At 40.7% G+C, this 22,733-nt stretch overlaps 1 protein-coding gene across 1 annotated transcript in view; it reads left to right on the top strand.

The window, feature by feature from the left end:
* Positions 1-10,301: 10,301 nt before the first annotated feature.
* TMEM26 (transmembrane protein 26) overlaps positions 10,302-22,733 on the top strand; it is a 39,227-nt gene continuing 26,795 nt past the window's right edge. The window contains exon 1 of the mRNA XM_046649349.1: positions 10,302-10,762. Within this exon, the coding sequence (XP_046505305.1) occupies positions 10,572-10,762 (191 nt within the window). The 5' untranslated portion in view covers positions 10,302-10,571. The remainder of the gene's footprint in view (positions 10,763-22,733) is intronic.

The raw sequence follows: 22,733 nt of genomic DNA on the forward strand, positions 1-22,733 counted from the left end.
ATTTTCTGCCATGCGTATGCCTCCTGTCTAGCTACAGGTGACAGATTAGCCCTTTGGGGAGCGCCTGGAGCCAAAAAGGGAATTGTTTTTAGAAGACATATCTGCGGGAGTGATTTGGGATGTTGACCTCCACCAATTTTTGTATCTCAGGGTAGGCGTCAATATTAAACTCTTGCTACTGGAAGCTCTTAGTCATATCAGACTCCCAGTGCGACTCTGCCTGCCTGCACTAGGGCATCGCCGCTGCCCTGTTCACTGTGTGCGGGCCTTGCATAGACTGGCCAGATGACCCAGAACTCTCAGCCACAGCGAAGGTTGAGAAAAAATCCACCGGCTCTCATGTATTATGTACCACTTACCATGCCACAGGTGCATTACCTTCTTTACAGCTTGTTAGAGCAGTATTCTTACAAATGAGGAAAGGCAGGCTTAGAGAGATTAATGTACTTGGCTGTAGTTACATAGTTAGGTTGGCCTGATACCAAAGCCTATGCCTTCACCATGAGCTGCTTCTCTCCTGACCATATTAGAAGCAGTCTATTCCAACCATTCTTGCCATTTTTGCATCCTTGGTCATCTCTACCCCATCTCCTCTCTTTGGTGTGTTTTCATCCCTTAATGCTTTGCAATTCTGCACCCCCGACAACTCCACCACCCCAGGATGCACTCTCCTGAAGCACCATTGAGCTTCTACCCTCTTGTGTCACCCTCTGTTGAAGTCAGTGTCATCTGGGTTTAATGTCCTCTGTCTCTTAATCCTCTTGGCATCTTCTTTTTTTTAATCAGAAGCTTATCACATGGATTAGTTTTCTTTTCTACCAAATCAATTTTTGAGAGATTTTTACTTTCCCTTTTCCTTCTAGAGACATCAAATTTTGCACTGCCTTTATTTTCTTCCAGTCTGTTGACTTTCTCTGTTTCCTTTTGTGCCCTACCCATACTGGACTTTACAGCTGATATCTGAGCAGTTGATACTAGCCATCGTTGGTTCCTGTGTATCCCTGCCTGGGAAAACTGAACCCAGGATGAATGCTACAACCCACTTTCTCTGTACTTTCTCTGAACTTGGACAGCTGAAGGCTGCCAGAGGAAATTGCATACTCCTATTTGTTGGTGCTAATACCAGCCCAGAATTGTTCATTAACCCTTTATTTACCTTGCTTAGAGTCTACTCTCTTTTCCCTCAGATACAGGCCCAAATCTTTACCACTCTCCTCACATTCCCCACTCAGCACCCATCCCTCACTGTCAGCACACGGCTTCACATCCTGCTTCACTGTGATGACTGAGGTCCTCAGCCCTGATCTCTGTCGACTTCCTGTCTCCCTTCAGCGCTGGCCTTATCTAAACCCACACCCTTCTTTCCTTCCTTCCTTGCAATCTCAGAAGACAAAAAGTCCTTTCTCCTGCCTGGAATCCCTTCCCCCTTTCTTCTCCATTTGGCCAACTCCTCACTCATCTTTTAAGGCATCTCAGGTGGTTACTCTTCCAAGAAGTTTTTCTTAAAGCTGGTGCCATACTTGGGTCAGGTGATTCTCCTCAGAGCTTTCCAGCACACACATCTATCCTTATGCTTATGGGTTTTATTATAAAACTTTGTTTTAGTTTGCTTCCTAGACGGTCCTATGAGGTCCTCAAGGTCAGGGACCAGATCTGGCTCACCTTTAAATCCTCAATACCTTGTGCATGCCTGTCACAGAAAAGGGACACAGCTTTATTTATTTGTTTTTGATATCAAGCTTCCTTCCTTAACTAAGCTAGCTGTGTTTCCTTAGCAGTGTAGACAAAAAACCCCACCAGACTAACAGACCCACTAAGACACTGTCCTATGCCTTTACATCTTATTTCTATTAAAAGAAAGATTATATATGTAATGCAATATATAATATATACTATGTGTGTATGTACATTTTATACACAAACATATACACACCCATATATTCATATTTTTTCTAGTACTTTATGTGCAATAAAAAATATCTTTCGTTTCACAGTTTTAACACCACCAAAAACTAAATAAGTTGTGACTCTGGACAAGTCACTTGCCCATTTTGGGCCTCAGTTTGCAAAGAGAGGAGGCTGGACCAGGTAAACTCCACAGACCCCTTAGCATTAAGATGATTTTGCTGATGACAATGATAATAAAACAGAGACTCTATTCTGGGAGACAGCAAAAAGCTTATTGACTCAGCTATTCTAAAAGTATTCTCAAAATAACATACAATAATTCCTTTATCCGACATTTCTAAAATGAGTTTTGAATTTACAAACTGCTTTCAAATAAATTGGAATAACCAAATAAAAACCTCATATTTTTATATCAATTTAATTTTTTAAAAAACTGTTTATTTTATAATAGTTTTAGATTTACGTAAAATTTGCAAAGATAGTGCAGAGAGTTCCTGCACACCCCTCATCCAGTTTCATTCTTGTTAACATCTTCCGTTACCTTGTTACATTTGTCACAACTGCAGAACCACCATTGCTGTATTACCGCCAACCAAACTCTAGACCTTACTTGGATTTCACTACTTTGTCCACTGACGCCCTTTTTGTGTTCCAGGATCCCATCCAAGATACCGCATTGCATTTAGTCATCCTGCCTCCTTCATTTCTTCTGGGCTGTGAGTTTCTCAGTCTTTGCTTGTTCTTTATAACCTTGACAGTTTTGAGGAGTGCTGCTAGGGTATACTGCAAAATGTTCCTCAGTTTGGGTTTGTCTGATATTTTTCTCATGGTCAGACTGGAGTTATGGGTTTGGGGGAGGAAGACCACAGAGATAAAGTACCATTCTCATCACATCGTACCGAGGGTACATATTACCAACATAACATCACTATAATGTTAACCTTGACCTCAACGTACATTTACAGAGCATTTTCATATTCATTACCTCATGCGATTCTTTGAATGATCATGGAGTGTACAAGGTTGGCATCCTCAGCTCCATGTTACAAAGGAAGATCCTGAGACGGGAGCTGGAACTAAGGCATTATGACTGCCACCCCAGCATAACACCCTTATCACCTCCTCTAAATCGCACCTACAACAAGCATTTATAAGAAGCAACATCGTACAATGCTTTCCAGTGTAAATTCATTTTAGTGCTTCTGTGGTTAAGAATGTTCATGATTAAATGATAAATGGTATCTTCATCCTATAGTTCTAACCCTAGGCTCATTTGAACAAACTCTAAATGGATCAAAATGTCCAATCAACTAATCTAGTAACAACCAATGAACTACATGAACTAAACATCATGATTTAAATTCACATTTTGAATAAACTTTCTTTTTCCAAACTGATTCTTTTGTGTTTTATAGTCATATTCTATTTTCTTAAAGATTCAAGCCTTATCAGACCCCAAAAATCATTTAAAAGAAGATTGTTTCCTCATCTGTGAAACAAGATTGTGATTAGAAAAAGATGCAACATTTTGGTGTATAACAATGTTGCTCACTTTTCAATCAGTTAGGGAGGGGCTCTGACACTGTCCCTCTGGAGATAGTAATAATAACAATAATAGTTACCATTATTATAATTATAGTACTACTAATAATAGCCAACATATTTAAGTCTTCTATGAGGCTGGCTCTGTGCTAAGTGATAATCTCATTTCACCCTCAAAACCTACGGGTTAAGTCCTACTAATGTCCTCATTCTGCAAATGAGGAAACTGAGGCTCAGAGAGACAAAGAAACTCACCCAAGTTTACACAGCTCATATGCTGAAAGCATTTAATTTGCTAGGGCTGCCATAACGAAACATCACAGACTTAGAGGCTTAAACAACAGAAATTTACTTTCTCCACCGTTCTAGATCACAGAAAGTCCAAGATCAAAGTGTTGGCAGGTTTGGTTTCTTCTGAGGCCTCTCTCCTTGGCTTGGAGATGGCCACCTTCTCACTGTGCCCTCACATGGTCTTTCCTCCATGCATGTGCATCCCTGGAGTCTCTTTGTGTGCCTACATTTCCTTCCTTTATAAAGACACAAGTCAAATTAGATTAGGACCCATGCTAATGGCTGTGTTTTAACGTAATCACCTCTTTAAAGACCTTACCTTGAAATCTGGTTACATTCTGAGGTACTGGGGGTTAGGACAAAACATATGGAATTGGAGAGAACACAATTCAGCCCATAACAGAAGCTGTGATTCAAACCCAAGCTGTATGACTACAAAGCCAAAATCTTAACTACGTGGCCATCCTGGGAGATAAGTCTCACAATATTCAGGGTAGTAAAACCACCAGCATTTTCAGACTTGCTTATCATCACAGCCAATCAAGCAGTGTTCCCACTGATCTGTGATCTCCTTTCACATGACAGAATGAGGCATTGAGCTCATACCAAAGACATTTAGTAGCTTTATTATTTACCCCATCATTTACAAGCAGCTGGCCTTAGAAGAAGACTCAGCTATGCGACCAGCTGGGGAATAACACACTGCTGTTTTGGGGTGTTGTTTATTCAATCCTCATTCATGTCTTAATTTATTCATTCCACAAATATTTACTGAGTGCCTGCTGTATTCCAGGCATTTTCTAAGCACTTTTGAAATATCAAGCAATTTAATTCTTACAATACATGAAGGTACTATCATTATTCTTATTCTTGTTTTATGGATGAGAAACCAAGGCTTAAAGAGATTAAGTAACTTGCCAACAATCGCATCACTGAAAAGATAGAGCCAAGGCTTGAAGAAGGCAACTTGAAGGCAGCCTACTCCAGATCCTTCACCTGCACTTCAGATTTCTCTTCTCACTGGCTGTTGAAGTGTCTGAAGATTGATAATTACCACTGGCCTTTACTTTGTTTTTTAAAAGAAGAGCAATTATTACAGCTATTGCTAACTTAATGAAGTTCTGATTTTCCTCCACTAGTGTATATAATATGAAATAGTTGCAGTTACAGTTCTCATTTAATCCACACATTTCAGGACAGTAAATATATCTGTGAGTTTTTTAGTTCGAATTTGTGAACTAGGAATTAAGCCTTTACCTTTGAAATGATAGAAATGGTTCTTAAAGCCAAAAGAATGCAGTAAAAGCAATGCCAGAAAGTTTGAGGGGGTGGACCAGAATTTTTGAGGAATTTCAGGAAGGTAGAATACAGACAGGATTGGGTCAATGGAGAAACCAGAGCAGAAGAAAACAGGCTAAGACAGCAGAGGTGGACACAGTTCTTTCTATGAGAGCCCTGAAGAACCTGAAGTCATACCAGCAAGTACAAAGCACAGTTGTGTTCAAGATATTTGTTCAATAACTATATTCACAACAGTAGAAATGATTGGAGTTCATCTCTGCTTCCTTATCTAGTCATCAATGATCTCAAGCTAAAATCTGAGAAATGTTCTTCAAAGAAAGATGAGATGGGGGTGAGACTCCTAGTAAGGGTGTGAAGAGAATCAGAGCATCCTTAGGGGTGGATATGGATCTTCAAAGCAGTCAGAGCTGGGGAATGGGGTAGAGGAGAGAAGTCAAGGCAGCCCTACCAGGACTGAATGAGATGCGCTAGGCACCAGCTCTCAGAGGAACCCTCCTCACCTGGAAACCACTGCCTGCCTCTCCCCACTGCACCCCACAGGGAAGCTGACCTGACAGTGTCTCCTCCCAAGTACCTAGGACCATAGCCAGCTCTCCTATTCAACGGACAAACAGCAACTCAGAACATCTATACCAAATACGTCTCCTAGCCAGCCCAGTTCTTTATTTGTAAAGATGAATGGAAAACAAAGGATTATTAGATTATTTGAGGATCACCAGATTAAAAAACCTGAAAGTGATGGAAGGAATGGAATAAATTGAACAATCGACAAGGTAAAAACAGAAATAATTCAGGGAAGGCAAAATAATTAAAAATTTATAAGTAATATTCTTAAAGAAATTTAAAAAGATATTGCATCTATCAAACAAGAACAAGCTGCTGTGAAAAAACAAGGTATCAATTAATAAAGCTTGTTGCAAAATTAGTTGGCCAAAAGAACCATTGCTAGAGTGGAACAATAAAATGAAATCATCTGAAGATTAAGCTAGACATCTAGAAGATGAAGTTATGAAATTCCACCAGAACTTAGATCAAAAAGAAAAAGACAGCAAATATAAGTCATTCTAGAAAGAGAAAACAGAAACAATAGAAAAGAAATTATCAAAAAAAATAACAGAAGAAGATTTCACTTACCTAAATAAAGATACACAATTACTGTGTGGGGTAGAGTACATGAAAAAAAGTCCAATATCTAGACACATTCAAATGATAAAGCATTCCAGGGATTAAAAAAAAAGACCTAAAAAATTCCAGAGACTAAAAAAATACTTAAAGAGTATTTACAAAGAGAAGGCAATGAAATGTACGTGAGACTTCTTATCAGTAACAGTGGACTCTAGAAAATAATGAATGTCTTCAAAGTTCAGGGGAAACAAACATTACGTCTGAAAAATACATTGAATAATAATTACATATTTTAAAAATTTTGTTGATTTCCAATTTTTAGGATCAACCCATTGACAAGGCACAGTAGACTTAATTATAACCAGAGAACAGAATGTTGTTGTTATAGACAAAATCATTAACAGAATTTGGTTAATAGAGGTGGAGTGAGGAAGAAAAAAAGTATTGAGAGACTATTGGACTCTCCAACATTCAAACCGAGAACTCAACCGTTTTATAACTTGGTAAATTGAGAAATGGAGGAATATAAAATATATATTTGTAACTGTAAGATGTAATTGTAAAAATGGAAAGTGTCAATTGTGAATAATTCCTCTGGGGAATAGGATTGTATTTTCCTATAGTGTATGATTTTTTCGTGCCATATAGTATACACATAGGCACACATGTATATAATGTGTGCATGTATAAGAGTGACGTCTGAATATGATCAAAATGGAGCCAAGCGGAGAATGAACACTACTAGGAGGCTGTGGCCTTTGAGACCAACCTGCAGCATTGGTGGCCTCTGTATGCAGATGATGTGGGATTGCATCGCTGTTGTGAGGCCATAGATGAGCCTATAATTGCATGCACAATGTTTAGATAGGACCAGGCAGGGACATCTCAAACATTGTAAGTATAGAATGTGTTCATGTCAGCCCAGGGCTGGATGGTACTAGGCATGTCAGCCAATGTGCTTCCCTTGCCCTCTTTCTCCCCTGCTCAAACTGCCCTGCCCAGAACTCTACCTGGAAGGATGAAAAAAACAGTACTAAATTGGTCTTTGCATAGGGATGGCCAATGACTGTTCTACAGTCAATCAGTAGCGCACTCACTGGTCCATGGTGTGACCTGGTACCTAGAGTTGAAAGAATTCAATCGAATTTCTTTTTCCAGGAATTTTAACTGAGAATTTGGAGTGATTTGGCTGGAAGCCAACAGTGTCAGAGAGTTGCTTTGAAAAGGTCCACAGACTGTAACCTTGAGATCTCTGGAGCCACTCGACTCCACAGCTGTCCTCCAGCTCCAGTTGCCCAAGGTTCTATTGTACCTCCTGTACTTGAATTCCAAGGGATTCTATCTCCCTTGTTAGACTACGTACCCTTCCAATAACTACTCCTTTACTTGAGATGGCCTGAGACACTCTTTTATGCAACCAAAATCACTCTAATTGAGAGAGAAACCTGACAACTGTGTTCGCTTTACATTCCGAAGGGAAGAGAGGCCTGGTGACTGCTGTGCCCTGGGATGATAGGATGTGCTGGTATTGCTTTATTGCAACCCCAGCCTGCACAAGAACTGGGTGCATGAGGCTGAGATTGCTTTTTCAGGAAGAGTAGATTTTTTTTTTAATTACTTAATTCTTTTCTCTTTTTTTAAAGATTATTAGGCTATTGGATTGGAGGTCTCAAGACATTTCTCAAAGCCTCCAGTCTTCTGAAATGAGCTTAGGAGGAAATTAAAAAGATATAATCTTAGAGTTCTTTTTAATGAGTTTTGTTTTTCAGATCCAGAGACAACAGAATCTCTGAGTTGAAACATTCAAAATAGAGAACAACAAAGATGTTTGGAAGATGTCAGACTGACCACCCTCCTTTTTTGTTAAACTCTTCTCCTGGGGAGCCCTTCCTAGGAAGCCTAAGAAAGAGAAAAGCAACCCTTGGCAGCAGGCAGCTGGCCTGACACCATCAACCAGGCCTCAGTACCTTCCTGTTGAACACAACAATTTCAAAGGACATCAAGATCAAGCAAGGCCACTCTGTGAGTGTGATGGATCAAGGCAAAAATAGGACCACTCTGCAATCATATCTGAACACAAACAAAACATCAACATTGTCCAAACCACAAAAATGACCAAACATTCCCCTATCTAAATAGGCTTTATTAAGACACCCAGTCATAGAATTAGCCCCAGTTCCTGACAGGATCCAATTTAGAGTAAAGCCCCACTTTATTCATCCCTCCCTAAATTTCTTCATCCCACCCTAAAATCACCTACCACAAGCCCAGATCCTTACTAACTTTCTAACACCTTCTTACTGGGACGCCCCACAGTTCCCTATGAGGTATGTTCTCTCTCCCTTAGAAAGTAATAAACTCAACTTGCTCAGCAACAGATGAGTTCCTGGTGGTGTTTGGCCGGAGGGCTTTGACCAGCCTAAGGAATGTTATGTTTCTCTGCTCCTCTCCTATTATTACTTGCCTCAGATCAGCAGAGTGCTTCCCCTGGCCAAACTTTCTTGGTCCAGGTAATAATTGCCAACTTTTACAAAGCACTGGTTACCTGTCAGGTGCTTTGTATGGACAATCTCATTTGATCCCCACAATGGCCCTATGAGTACATAGGCTTACTACCCCATTTACAGATGAAAAAACTGAGGTACAAAGGTTACAACACTATTAAATGGCTGAGCGAGGAGTCCAAGGCAGCCAGCTGGCCCGGCCCTATGGCTCCAATGTCCATGCCACACGGCCCCCTGCTGCTTTGGTCTACAGTGCTCTCATGCATCACCGCATAGTGGGCTGCCCCAGGTCACTATGCCATCAGCCCACATTGAAGGGCACTACGATAAGCAGTCCCAGGAAATCACTGCTGAGTTTCCTGCAAGACGTGGGAGAACGCAGACCCACAGCAAAAACAAGACTTCTCCCTAATCACAGTACCAGAAACAACTGAGCTGCTTCTTGGCAGTTGGATTTTTTTCAACTAATTAAGACAATGATGTAATCAGAGTTTTTCAACCTAATTTAACAAAGATATGGGATGATTTTAATTTGAATAAACCTAACCAAGAAAGATATTCCCTTTGCGTGTTTCTTTCAGTTTTATTAAAGTGATCAAAAGAGCATTCTTGCTTGATTGGGGTATGACTAGCATTTCTTTTTCTCTCCAGAAAGAGGGAGGCTGAGGCACAGAGTCTTGGAAGGCGACAATTAATAACTAGCGAGATTTCAGTAACTTCACTTTATTTTATTTATTTTTGTAATTACCTTCCATCTATAGGCATTTATAAGTGACCTAAAGTTTCCTTTTAAAAATTATTTCAGGAAAAATTTGAGTTCGTCTAAAGAAAAATGTTAAGTAAATAGTGGTACAGCTGGTAGGAAACCTAACAAGGAAACGAAAATCATGAGGGTGTTTTGGGAAAGCCTGACTTCAGTTGCGTCTTTGCCTCGGATGCCGGAAAGACTAGAGAGTGGTTCACTGGTCATTGATTTCCAGGGTGCAGTTCCAGGCTCCATGATTCCACCTTCTAATCTAACTCCTGGCTTTATCTTCTGTCTTCCCACACTCCCCCGTCTGCCTTCTTGTCTTGCTACCCTATATCCTTTCAGAAAAAAACCGGGGGCGGGGGTGGGGGGGGAGGAGGATGCCATGATAAAGAACATCTCTTTGCGTTAACAACACCTTTGTCCAGAGAGTAGAAGTGACCGGGCTACCTGTTCGCTATGTAAAGTGCTCGGAGCTCTCAGAAAGCCCAGCACGTCTGGTTTCCTCTAGTCCTGGGAAGTTTCAGTTCTTCAAACTGGGCAGGAACTGCGCTTCTAAAACTGCTTGGACAGCAGATTCTTTGGCCGTCCTCGGTCCCAGCTTCGAGTCGCTCTCAGAGCCTGTCTCAGTAAGAAGTGTGAATGAATGAAAGTCCTTTAGTGGGAAAGCAAGGAGGAGGTGCCACAGATGCGTGCCCCTCCCCCTTGCTGATTATGCAGCACCTTGACCTTCCGTCCACCTCCTTCCTCTTTCAATCCCTCGGAGTGGGGAAGTTCTTGGGGACCCCACTGGAGGCATGGGGTGCAGTGAGGGTAGAGGGCAGGGAGGGAGACTGGCTCCCGGGATTGGGAGGGGGATGGGCAGCGCTGGAGAATAACGCGCAGGAGTGCGGGCAGCACAGCCCCAGACTCCCTGGAAAGCTCAGCAGTCTAGAAAAGCGGGGTTTAGATTCTCCCCCAAGAGTTCTCAGGAAGTTTGGGGGAGGGGCGAGCCGCTCTCTCCTATCTACAGGCGCGGGAGAGTGCAGAGGGACGCTTGCAGCAGCTGGTCTCGGAGCTGTCGCGTTCCCGCCCACGGGCGGGCTGGGGTGCTCCCGGCGGGGTCTGCGGGGCGCAGGCGGGGGTGCCGCGGGCAGCGCGCGCCGGCCGGCATGGAGGGACTGGTGCTGCTCAACGCCCTGGTCACCCGGCTGCTGTTCGTGCTGCACTCGCTGGTTGGGGTCTGGCGAGTGACCGAGGTGAAGAAGGAGCCGTGGTACTGGCTGCTGGCGCTGCTCAACCTCCTGCTCTTTCTGGAGACTGTGCTCACCCTCAAGTTCAAGCACGGCAGAGGCTACAAATGGTGAGCGCACCCCGGGAAAAGGGGAGGCGCGCGGGGTCCTCGGGTACTGTTCCCCACGGCACTCACGGGCAGCCCAAGAGCCCACCTCCCCGCTGCCCGCCGATTCTTTACTCGGATTAGGACCCCCTTTGTCCTCGCTGCGAGCTTCGAAGGAGCGAGAGATGCTTGCGCGTCTCTCTGGCAGCCGGGGGTACCTCAGGGTCCCAGGGCAACACTGGGACGGCTCAAGCCGTGAACGCGGCCACGCGTCACCCAGTCCCAGGTTTGGGAACTTGGAAGATGAGGAAAAAGAAAGAAAGCGCTTACCTGCTGTACAGAAAGTGCTCCAAAGTGGGGGAGTGGCGGGGCAAGGAGGGCGGCATGTGCCTTGTTTTCTGAATTTGGGGTGTGCGGGTGTGCATGGGTTAGTCTGCGTGCGTGCAAGTGTGGGAATGCCCTTCACTGGGCTTCAGTGTCTTCTGCTTGAGCTTGTGGGCTTCCGGCAGCCTCCGAGGGCGAGAAGCCCCTCGCAGCACGTCTGTGGTTTCGGACTCTTCGCTTCCTTGGAGCCTCGGGCGCCCTGGCGTGACACTGGCCTCAGGTATCCCGGGTTAGCAGCTTCGGAGCTTAGTTAATGGGCAGCCTGTCTTGTCAAAGACGGGTTGCGACTCTGGTGGAGGGACCAGTAGGTAGTGCTTCAGACTTAACCTCAACGTGCAAGAACTAGAGGCTCTGCGTGGTGCTGTATTTCTTCCCCAAAGACTTGCACGGCAATAGAAGACTCGAGAAAAAGAGTCTCTTGCCGTTTACCAAGAGCCTCCACCTCCATCCGTCCACTCCCAGATTTTCATCCCAAACTTCTCCAAGTTAGGCCTCTTCCTGTATCAATTTTTTAAAACAGTGAGGCTATGTCTTATATTTCTTATATGTCGATACTTTTAAAAATACCTAATGCTACGAGAAAGAAGAAAATCGTATTAGCCAATTCAAGAATTACATATACTATGGCATTATAGCTGGCCACCATATTCAGGGGGAAAAAAAAAACCCAAACCCTCTCTACTGTTTTACATATTAAACTACAAGAGGTGGTGCATTTCATGACAGTCCAAGGAAGAGAATGTGTTATCTCTTAAAATGATGTGAATCTTGTTTAAATTGAGAAATTTCTAGAATTATCAAGGAAAAAAATTGTTCAAGTAGAATCCTAATTTAATACAATGAGGACTGGAATGTTACTGCTCTCCACCCTCAGCCTCCCCAGAACAGCTTACTAAGCAACAGAGAATCAAGGTACTTTCCAGTGTGTCTTCTGGAAATGTCAAAGAAAAATGGTATTAGCTTCCTAAGTAAGCCTTAGGGTTAAAGAAACAAAATGGGAGAAAAGTGTTCACCCAGCATGTCGTATGACATTGATTTAGTTTTTACCAAGTAGCTTTAATATGCTAGGGTAGAAATATCTTCAGTAACAGGAGGATGCAGTCTGAAGGTGAAAAATGTTCCATGTAAAGCAGTCTGGCTACCAACATCAGAGCTTCTGGGAGAAATGTCAACCTCATAAGAGGGACTAGCTCAACAGGACCTAAAATATTCCATCTCCTGCTCCAAGAGTAGACCACAGGCCTTAGCTTAGGTTAAGTCAAAATTCCACTGCAGTTGTGAAGAAATACTATAGCCAATGGAACTTTACCTCCACGTCTGTATCATCACTGACAGCTGGTTCAGACTGACATGCAATTTACAAACAAGAGAGGGAAAAAGATTGGGGCAAAATAGGTGATGGTCAGTGCATGGAGTTAAATTAGGTACTGGGGAGGTCTTCATGTTTAGAGTGTGGCCTCAAAATCAGACATAAAATGGGGTAAAATCTGGGCTTTCCTACTTACTTCCTGTGAGGCACTGAGCAAGTTACTTAACATTTTTGAGCCTCATGTTCCTCATCTATAAATACTTATCTCATAGGTTATTACAATGAAATATATGTTGATGGCCAACAAATAAAAAAGGAGTAGTCTTTTCTAGATCTTAAGGTTTTTCTTTCTTTTCTTCTTATTAAAAAAATAGTCTGTGTCAACTGGACGTATTTTCTGTCTGTACAAGTCAAACAAATTCACTTGAGAGACTGGCCAATAAACCTTTAGTTCAGAGCCAAAAAGTAGAAAAAACAATCCTCATCATTGTTTCAGAACAGACCCATGATGTACATTATAGCACTAATTTAAAAAAAGTCTTGCTAGTTCAGTATCTAGACTAATATCTGAAAATAAGCAAAGAAACAAAGTTGATAGATTTGGCTTGTTACAAAATTTCAGGAACAAATGAGTCTTTGTAACTGATCTAAATAGAAATGTGATGCAGTGCTGTGTTCTACTGATGTTACCAAATACAACTAAGTCTGCAGATATGACCATTTTTATGGTGGACAAAGCCCACACACCACTGTGTCATAAGTTTGAAAAAACATTAGAAGATGGAGTGCTAAAAAAAAAAAAATAGAAAATTCTCCTTGAAATAACGTGGTGGCAGTTAAAAAGGGTTTGATTTGGGGCATATTTCATTTCTGGGTCAAAGTTTTCTGAGTAAAGCAAGGCATAATTTTTTGTTGTTTTTGAGTGTTAAAAAATGTTTCCATCAGAAAATCTAGGCTGACGGAGCAAAAACAAGACAAAGTAAATATTATGGAAGTATCTATACTCTACATAGGAAAATATTAATATGTATAGATCTATATAGATCTACCTCTTGATCCATTGGTCTTACATTTTGGAATCTACCTTATAGAACCCAAAGTACTGATGTGTCAAGACATATGTACAAATATATTGAGGTCCATCTTGTTAGTGGAAACTAAGCCAAAAGTAACCTGATTATCCATCAATAGAATGGTTGAAAAGTTGTATCATACCCACACTATAGAATATTTTGCTGGTATTAAAAATAATGAACTAGATTCTTAGCTACTGACTTAGAGGGATGTCCATGATGTGCTGTCAGGAGATGAAAGTTACAATGATGTATATTACAGTCTCATGTTTTTTTAAAAGAAGGACTTGTCAAAGAATTCCCTTTGTATCAGCTGAGTACATTATCTATTAAATCAAGAAAAAGAAGAAGGAGAAATCTTCCCATACTGAAAATCAACGAACCAATCAATCAATCAAGTAATGCTTGAATGGTGGACAAAACTCCGTACACAAATGAAGTGAAAATTTCTTTTCTGGAACATCAGACCCATGAACCTCCTTTAGACTATTCTGGGCTAGTTTGAACATTGTTCTTTTTACTAAAATTTGCACCTGGCCCAAAGAAATAAAATCTACAGGACTCATGGAACAATAAACAGAGCTATAGAGGAAAATGTGAACAAAATTTCTTGAAATGTAGCAAACATATTACACTTGTCCAAAGAATGCTTCTTTAGCTATCCTTTGGAAAGGAAAAATGGAACTGAAGCTGCTGAACTCAGCTGTCCAGGGACAGGCAACATTACGTCAACACTAATAACTTGCCAGTTGGAGAAGTTTAATTTGTTGAAATCATATAGGATACAGAGAGTGAGCCAATGACACATCCCTTGTTAAACCCAATAACCGTGTGCTAGAGGAATTTGCTCCTTTTCACTTAGTATCTATTTATTTCACCTGCATTTTCACTTACATTTCTAGAAGATGGAAATTAGTATCACTTTGCTTTATTTTTTCATGATTTTATTTTCTATTGACTGGGCAACGATCCGATGGGTCTGTGAATCATCATTTAGGTAAAGTCAAATAGAAGACAATATTTTAGTTGCTTTCCAGCCAATACTGATAAAATATTCCTTAGGGGATAGAAAAATTGCCAAGAATGTGACAAGTTTGAAGCATGTTCACTTGAAAGCAGGAGGTATCCGAGAATAAGTAGAAATCTAAGTTGAATTTATTGGCAAAAGGACAGAATTTTAAGCACTGAGTTTTCTTCATCAGAATTGCAAGAATACGAGGGAAATATAATGGAGTTAATAGAAATACCTCACCTATGTGGTCACCTTTCTCTCTCTCTCCTTCCCCTTTCCTTTGTTCAGTCAGACATCTATTTGTTGAATTGCCTACTAAGGAAGCATGACACTGCGCTAGACACTGCCTGACAAGGCAGAAGAAACAGAAAACAAGCATACTTGAAAATTTAAAATAAAAGATAGCATTTTGGTTAAGTGCTCACATGTGTGGGAATAAGAATAATTATGAACATTTAGCATTTACTGTGTTCAGGCTCTTTCACGTGTTCTACACAGATGATCCCATTCGATCGTGACAGCAGTTGTAATTATTTTCTGTTTCTCTGTTTCCTCCCATTTTTAGCTGAGGAAACTGAGGCACAGAGCTGTTAAGTCATTTTACCTATGATCACTTAGCTGGCAATTGAGAGAGCAGGGATGTTAAGACTCCAAGCTCATGCTCTGACCACTGCTGTCTTTAACAATTTGGAGAAAGGGTACAAAGAGGAGTACTTTGAGGGGAGAGGGAGAGAGGACCTTACAGCATCCGAACTGTTGCAGGAAAAATGGGTAAGATGCACATGTGGAGAGAGGAGTGCAAAGGCTGTGTAGGTAAGGGGCATCCTGAGGGCAGAGAGTGTGGGGAAACAGGAGCACAGAGCCTTATCATTCTTCATTCAACAAAAATATCTGGAACATATGATATGTGTTAGACCTTGTTTGAGTGCCAAGAATATGGACGCGAATAGAACAGGTAAGATCATGCCCTTAAAAAACTCATGCTTTAGTTAGGGGACTCAGAAAATAAAGAAGCAAATAACAAACAAGGGAGCTAATAAGTAACAATAAGCAAGTAAACAAATGAGTGGTCAGAGCTATGGAGGTCTACGTGGTGGTGTGGGTTATAGAAGGATGGAGTACCAGGGGAAGTTTTCACTGGGTGGTCAGGGCGGCCTCACCGGGGAGGTGACATCTGAATTGGGTCTATTAGAGAAGAAAAGGAGCCAGGCATGGGAAGAGCCAAGTGTGCCTTGGGACATTCTGACATACTGCCAGAAGACAGACGAATACTGACTTTCTTTTCTACTCTCCTTGTCTCTTCTCCTCCCCATCTCTCCTGCCTCCAAGTGAAAAATGCCATGTAAATTTTGTATCTTTACCATATCTCACTTGAAACACTGTATGTTAGAAAATGTCTGGGTTGCTCCCAACTGAAAACAAGAAAGTTAAATTAGAAATCACAAGAGGTGCCAGCCCTGTAGCTCAGCAGTTAAGTTCACACGTTCCACTTTGGCGGCCTGGGGTTGGATGGCTTGGATCCCTGGTGTGGTCCTACACACCGCTTATCAAGCCATGCTGTGGCAGGCGTACCATATGTAAAGTAGAGGAAATGGGCATGAATGTTAGCTCAGGGCCAGTCTTCCTCAGCAAAAAGAGGCGGATTGGCGGCAGATGTTAGCTCAGGGCTAATCTTCCTCAAAAACAATAAATAAAGAAATAAATAAAAACTCACAAGAGATTCTATGCTAAATTAATTTCAAATTCAAACCAACTTTGTAAAAAAGTTGATGAAATCTGTTTTGAGTGGTCAGTTGTATTTAGAAGCCTCAACAGTAGAAATGAAAGACCTAGACTTGACAGATAACTTATGAAGTCTGGCCTAGAAGAAGTTTCGAGCAGTGTAGAAGAACTTCTTTGTATGATGTAATTCTGTAGGATTTGATAATATGTATCTTCCTCCACCAAACCGTTTACAAAAATGCCAGAGAGAAAGTTGGGGAATAAAAGCGCTCTTCTCCTGCGGATCTTTTTAGATATCAGAGAGGATGAAATGGAGGGATTTGGAAGCAGAGCCTGTGATTTCCACATAGCCAACCTGGGCACTAGAAATTCTCCCAGCAGATAGATTACTTCTCTTGCTGTTCACACTTGCTGTCCAGATTTCCCAAAATCTCTCCTTAGCTTTTTAGTTATTCCAATAGCACTTTACACTGTGCAATGGATTTATCAGCCCTGTCTGCAGTGTGTATACAGTTTTATTATGTTCATTATCTTCACATGTGTGCATGTTTTCTATATTTATTTATTTTTTTGGTGAGGAAGATTGGCCCTGAGCAAACATCTGTTGCCAAACTTCCTCTTTTTTTGCTTGAGGAAGATTGTCCCTGAGCTAACATCTGTGCCAATCTTTTTCTATTTTGTATGTGGGACTCTGCCACAGCATGGCTTGATGAGAAAAGCGTAGGTCTGCACCCAGGCTCTGAACACATGAGCCCTGGGCTGCCGAAGCAGAGCTGGTGAACTTAACCACTACACCACCAGGTGGGCCCCGTGCATGCATTTTATATCCTCAGCCTTGGGATCAGTGCAAAGGGTGACTTAAATTTGCATCCTTTTTGGAAAGGCACACTGAATGTTATCAGCAAATGACTGCTTTAGTTGATCTGAGTCACGTTTAGGAAGAAGAGTCTTATCCTATCTTGAATTAGTACTATGCTTCACCCCCACAAAAAAGTCATATGTTCTTTTATTTTACAACGGACTTGGGATCAAAGCAATAATTATGTTTGCAGTTAGAATGGGACCCCCAGGAAACCAAACCATTGAATGCTGTCCATGGTTTCTCCATGAGTATGTTCAATTGAGACATTTAGAGCTGAAAATTAAGGTTAAAATATTTTGTAACTTCTTGTACTTGATTGGGAGAAAAAACAGTTCGTGTGGACAGCTGCCATGAGTCAGTTTAAATATATCCCTACTTCTAAATTTCATGCACTTCTCCTTCTCATGGCAGTGGCATTATTATGCATACAGCAACAGGACAAATCTGAATAGTTTAACTTCTTTTCCAACAATGGAGAATTCACCTTTATGTCCAGGTTCATTCTCCCCATGGGCCTGTCCTTTACTATGCCAGAAGTTCCTCTGAGGCTCTGCTATCAGGAGAGCTAGACCCTGGGTGTAGAAATCATTTTATTAAAGAAAACCGGTGGGTTTTTTTAATAAAATAATTTTTTTATATGCAGGTATCAGAAAATGAACTTTCTTTGAAAGTCACACTGAAATAACATCAAGGGCATATGGGTCATTAATATAAAATGCCAGGCTCGGGACTGATTTTGTTTGCTTTCTCTGCATATAAACCTACCACCCACAGTTGTTCAGGGAGGGGGGTTATGCTTTATCTTTAGCTTGTCTGGCTGACCTCTGGGAGGTAGCTGGAGTACAACTGACTTAATGTTGTAATCTTACTAGAATAAAAATTACTAATTCTTAGGAAAAAAGAAGTCCTCTCTACCATCAGTGCTGCTGCCAGCCCTGGGCATGTCCTCGGAAGGATTTTGCTTTCTTATTTCCCTGATTGAGCCTCCTGTCCCACACACCTGTTTTGATCCACCTGGCATAGCTTCCTAAGTTGGCTGTGCCATTTTCTGACAGTCTTTTGCTAATGATAATGAGAATGATGATGAAGGTGATGGTGATAATGGAGGTGGCAAGAGTTATCAATTCTTGAGCACTGACAATGCTCCAAGCCTGCTGTACATCCATTGTCTCATGTAATCCTCACAATGACCCTATGAATTCGTTTTCATCTTTATCACCATCTTATGATGAAGACACTGCTGCACAGTAAGGCTAGATCACTAATCTAAGGTCACAACTAATAATAAATTGCAAAAACAATTCCCAGCATCTGGTGAACACCCACAGCTACTGAGCCAGGCGTTTGCATTGCATGCTTTACCTCATTCACCCCTCACAATAGCCCTGATGGTCCTATTCTTGCTCCTACTTAAAAATGAGGAAGCCAAAGTTTAGACAAGGATTTCCCAGCCAAGGATTGAACTCCATCAGCCTATTTGTTGTGCTCTGCATTCAATAAACAAATTGGGTTTTGCCTGTGAACGGTACAATGATATCAACTTTTAGGGTCAAGAATTCCTTATAGTGGAGAAAGGTTCAAAATGTTTTTTCTTTTTTAAAATTGAGTAAGTAAATCCCAGGGAACCTGTTAACGAGCACTGAGATGGTTTTGCATAGAACAGAATGTAGAAAACTTCAGACTACAGGTGGACATGGCTCAGAGATACTCTTGTACAAGCCAACATCCTTGTAAAACCAAACAGGATATAAAAGAAAACAGAAGGGAAAAATTCTAGATCATCTTTATTTTTGGTCCTAAAGTGAAGAACAATCTCTTCTAAGAACAGAAATAAATACCATTGTCTTTTATAGAATGAAATAAATTAAAACATTACATAAATAATTCCACAATGCATTTATCCTGTCTGAGACCATTAAAATTCCTGTAGTCATTAGTGCTTGAGTCCACTTATTCATTAAACAATCATTTATTGTACTAGGTACTATGATGGTGTTCTTGAAGGAATATAAAATATATGCAATTATATGAGAACAGTACAAAACAACATTCTGAGAAGCAAATAATGTTCCACAAATTAGGCCCAAGAGTGCAGAAAGGCTGCAGGATAAAGATAGAATCAGTACGGTAGGCTTGTTAGACAAGGAAAATTTCTCAGGTAAGTGGTTTATGTACTGCCCTTTGAGGTAGCTGATGGTTTTACCAGAGTGGGGAAAAGAGAGGGACGCGTCTCAGGTCAAGGGAATATCGTGATGGCGAGAGTTAGGATTTCTCTCAGAACCAATTCATTTAGGAAGATGTCGTGATTTTCTTTGCCTCAGAAATTTTATGAGAAAACTAGGATGTAGATCCTAAAATTGATGCATATTTTATTCCTAGAATTAGTTTAGTCATCCTGAAGCATACTGCTGAGGTTTGAATATGAGCAACTTGAATTTTAATAAAGCTTGTTCTTGCTTTAGATATGCTCTTGGAAAATTGTAAGTTAAGTGAGATATATAATACTAATATTCCTACTGGTTTATATCATAATTTGGGAATATGACTTTATTAAAAAAAAACTGGCAACATGCAATACAAATTATAATTAAGACCCCTAATATTCACCGTCACAAGTGTTCTCCTCTTTGCAAAACCTAAATGTGGGCATTCCTCAAAGGCTTTGGAAGTATAAAGAATGATTCCATTGCAATGGATAGTCCCAACCCATTTGAAATTTCTCTCTGTCTCTCCTGTTCTTGTTACTAGTCTGCTCTCCCATAAGATCAAGGACAAAACCTATCGTTTCCTCTTAGCACCTATGAAAATATACACACTCCATATTCAATTTTCCATTTGGGGGGAAGTTCTCATGCACTTATGACCATTTAGTTGTGGGCTTCCTCTACCCCTGCTGGGCAGATACACACAAAGGGCTCTGGGAGGGAGGTGGTTGGGAAGGGAATGCTAGTTAAGAAGACAAATGGGTGGTGGCTGGGGTCAGATTACTGACTTCTCAGGCATTCAGGGGTTGTGTGTTCTGCAAAAGAATTGGGTGGATTTTGAGGGGCTGCAAAGTGGTGGCTGATATATTGAGGCTGTCGTTTTGGCCACTCTTTCTGCCTGTGCACTAATAGAAAGCCCTTGCAGGGCAGCCAGGTGGAAACCATGGGTGTTAAGGCCCATTTAGAGAAAGCAGTCTACGTGTAAGGAGGACAGACAATCTTTAAATCATTAGACAAGGTTTAGAGCCTCACAAAAGGGTGTCTTGACCTAGTTTCTTGATTTCCATGAAAGTAGGCCTATTATTATAAAGTGCTCCAGAAATTTGATTTCATGTGAGATTTTGAAACTCTGGTTTAGTATCCTTACAATTCCACTCCACGTCTGTAGAGGGGGACCAGCCTGGTGGCGTAGTGGTTAAGTTCACATGTGCTGCTTTGGCGGCCTGGGGTTCTCAGGTTTGTGGGCCCAAATCCCAGGCTCAGACCTACACACTGCTCATCAAGCCATGCTGTGGTGGTGTCTCACATGTGAAATAGAAGAAAATTGGCACAGATTGGCAATAGATGTTAGCTCAGGGCCAATCTTCCTCACCAAAGGAAATATTGAGACATGAAATACAACTTAAATTGCGATTCACATTGAAGTAATTTTGGAACATTATTTTTGGTTCACCTAAATATTATCTACTTTTAGATTTATGCATATGATTAGAAGACTAGAATCCTCATTGTTTGTAGAGAGCAAAGCTAAGCAGGGTAGTGGGTGATATTATGGTTAATTTTTCTTCTATTTGCTTATTTATACTGTTATATGTTTCTAAAATGAATGTACATTACTTTTTCAATAAGAAAACAACAATAACTGTCATTTTTAGAAAGAGAAAAATGGAATCTAATGCTAGACTAATGGTGAGATGAAGTAAATATAATGCATTGCAAGGCTAAATTGCTAGATGTCATGACATAATCATTTTGTGGAAAACATCATAATTTGTTGAAATGACAACTTTGTATGATAAATAATATTTTATTTTTGCATGAAATGAACTGGAAAAAAGCACAATGAGTAGAGCTCTTTAAAAGCTCAGTGTGGTATCTAGCAGGTAGCAAGACCTATAAGCATATTTGATTAGTAAACAAATAAGTACAGAAACAAAGAAAGAAAAACATCCTTTAAGATGATGCTCCTGCTGTGTACTTGAGAGAGAATTGGTATGGTCTCTAAAGGCTGTGAAATAAAAAACAAACAAACAAAACTTTCTGTGGAGAGAAAGAATATCTTTAGGAAGGTTTTAATTTAGAAAAAATAGATAAACAAAGGCAAAGTAATTTGGCACTAATGTTGAGCCTCTTCTGTATTCTGGTACGATGGTGGTAATTGGTACTGTAATAAATCTGAGTCTCTAAAGGCAGATAGTTCATTAGCAATAGAGTGTTATCAATTTTGTAAAAATTTCCCACCTAGAAATGTCTTACTTATTTAATCATATATTTTTTCATATATATTTAATCATATATTTTAATCAAAAAGTCAATCACTTTTTGTTAGTCTATGAATAGTGTATCTTATTTTTACAAACAAGTATCCGGAAAGCTGATTTAAGCTATTTCTGAGTTGGCTAGACCCCTCCATGGTATTAGTCTTCCTACGAGGTACTTGGCATCTATTTACTTCTGATGCCATTAAGACATGAAGTCTGGAATAAAATGATTTGCTGGCTAGCTCCTAGGAAAGGACATACAATTTGATTAATTACACAGAAAAGGGTGGGATCACGCCTACTTTTTAATTTTTAAAATTCATGTTCTCCTTGGTTCCAAAAATGAATTGCACTGACAATGCACGGTCAAGAATACGGCAGACCTTCAAAATAATAAGTAGTGGCTAAAATGTCACCTTGAAATATTAAATCTTTCATAGTAGTAAAACAATATTAAATTCATACAAGAACAGAATAGTTAGTTTCCTTCAGTAAAACTTCTGATAAGAATCAATTTATAAAGATATTTCAGAAGAGATTTCTAGTCAAACCAGCCACAGAGCGTCAAGAAAGAAGGAACCATGAATCAACTAAGGCCTTATCAAATCACTGAATATTTACGGGAGCCCACCATGTGCCAGGCACTGCGGAAGTTGTTGAAGGCATAATGATGAGCAGACAGACACAGTTCGTGTGCTGTACTACCTAGAGTTGCTGGGAGACAATTAAGCGACAATAGACACAAACACACAAGCATTTGCACATATGCTATTACAAATTTTGAAAATCTATGGTATAGGGTAAAAGTGAAGAGTGCTATATGACAAGCATAATAAAGAGATCTAATTTAGCCTGGAGAGACAAGAAAAGTTTTTCTGTGGAGCCCCGTGCAGCTGATGTGAACAATGAGAAGGAGATAAGTGAAAAGTGAGGGAGAGCGGTATTTCGAGGGAGAGAAACACATGGGTGAAGGCCTGAGTTAGGAAGGCACTTAGCTTTTTTCCAGAACTGGAAAAAAACACTGTTGCAGGAGCACAGTGACGAAGAATGGCAAGCAACAGAGCCCACGAGATAGGCAAGGCCCTGATTGTGCAGCATTTTATAGGTCATGATGGGCAAACGGTCCTTGCAAACCGTGACTGCATGACAGCAATTGCTTTAACATTGA

Source organism: Equus quagga, chromosome 2, assembly GCF_021613505.1.
Source record: "Equus quagga isolate Etosha38 chromosome 2, UCLA_HA_Equagga_1.0, whole genome shotgun sequence".
Taxonomy (NCBI): Eukaryota; Metazoa; Chordata; class Mammalia; order Perissodactyla; family Equidae; genus Equus; species Equus quagga.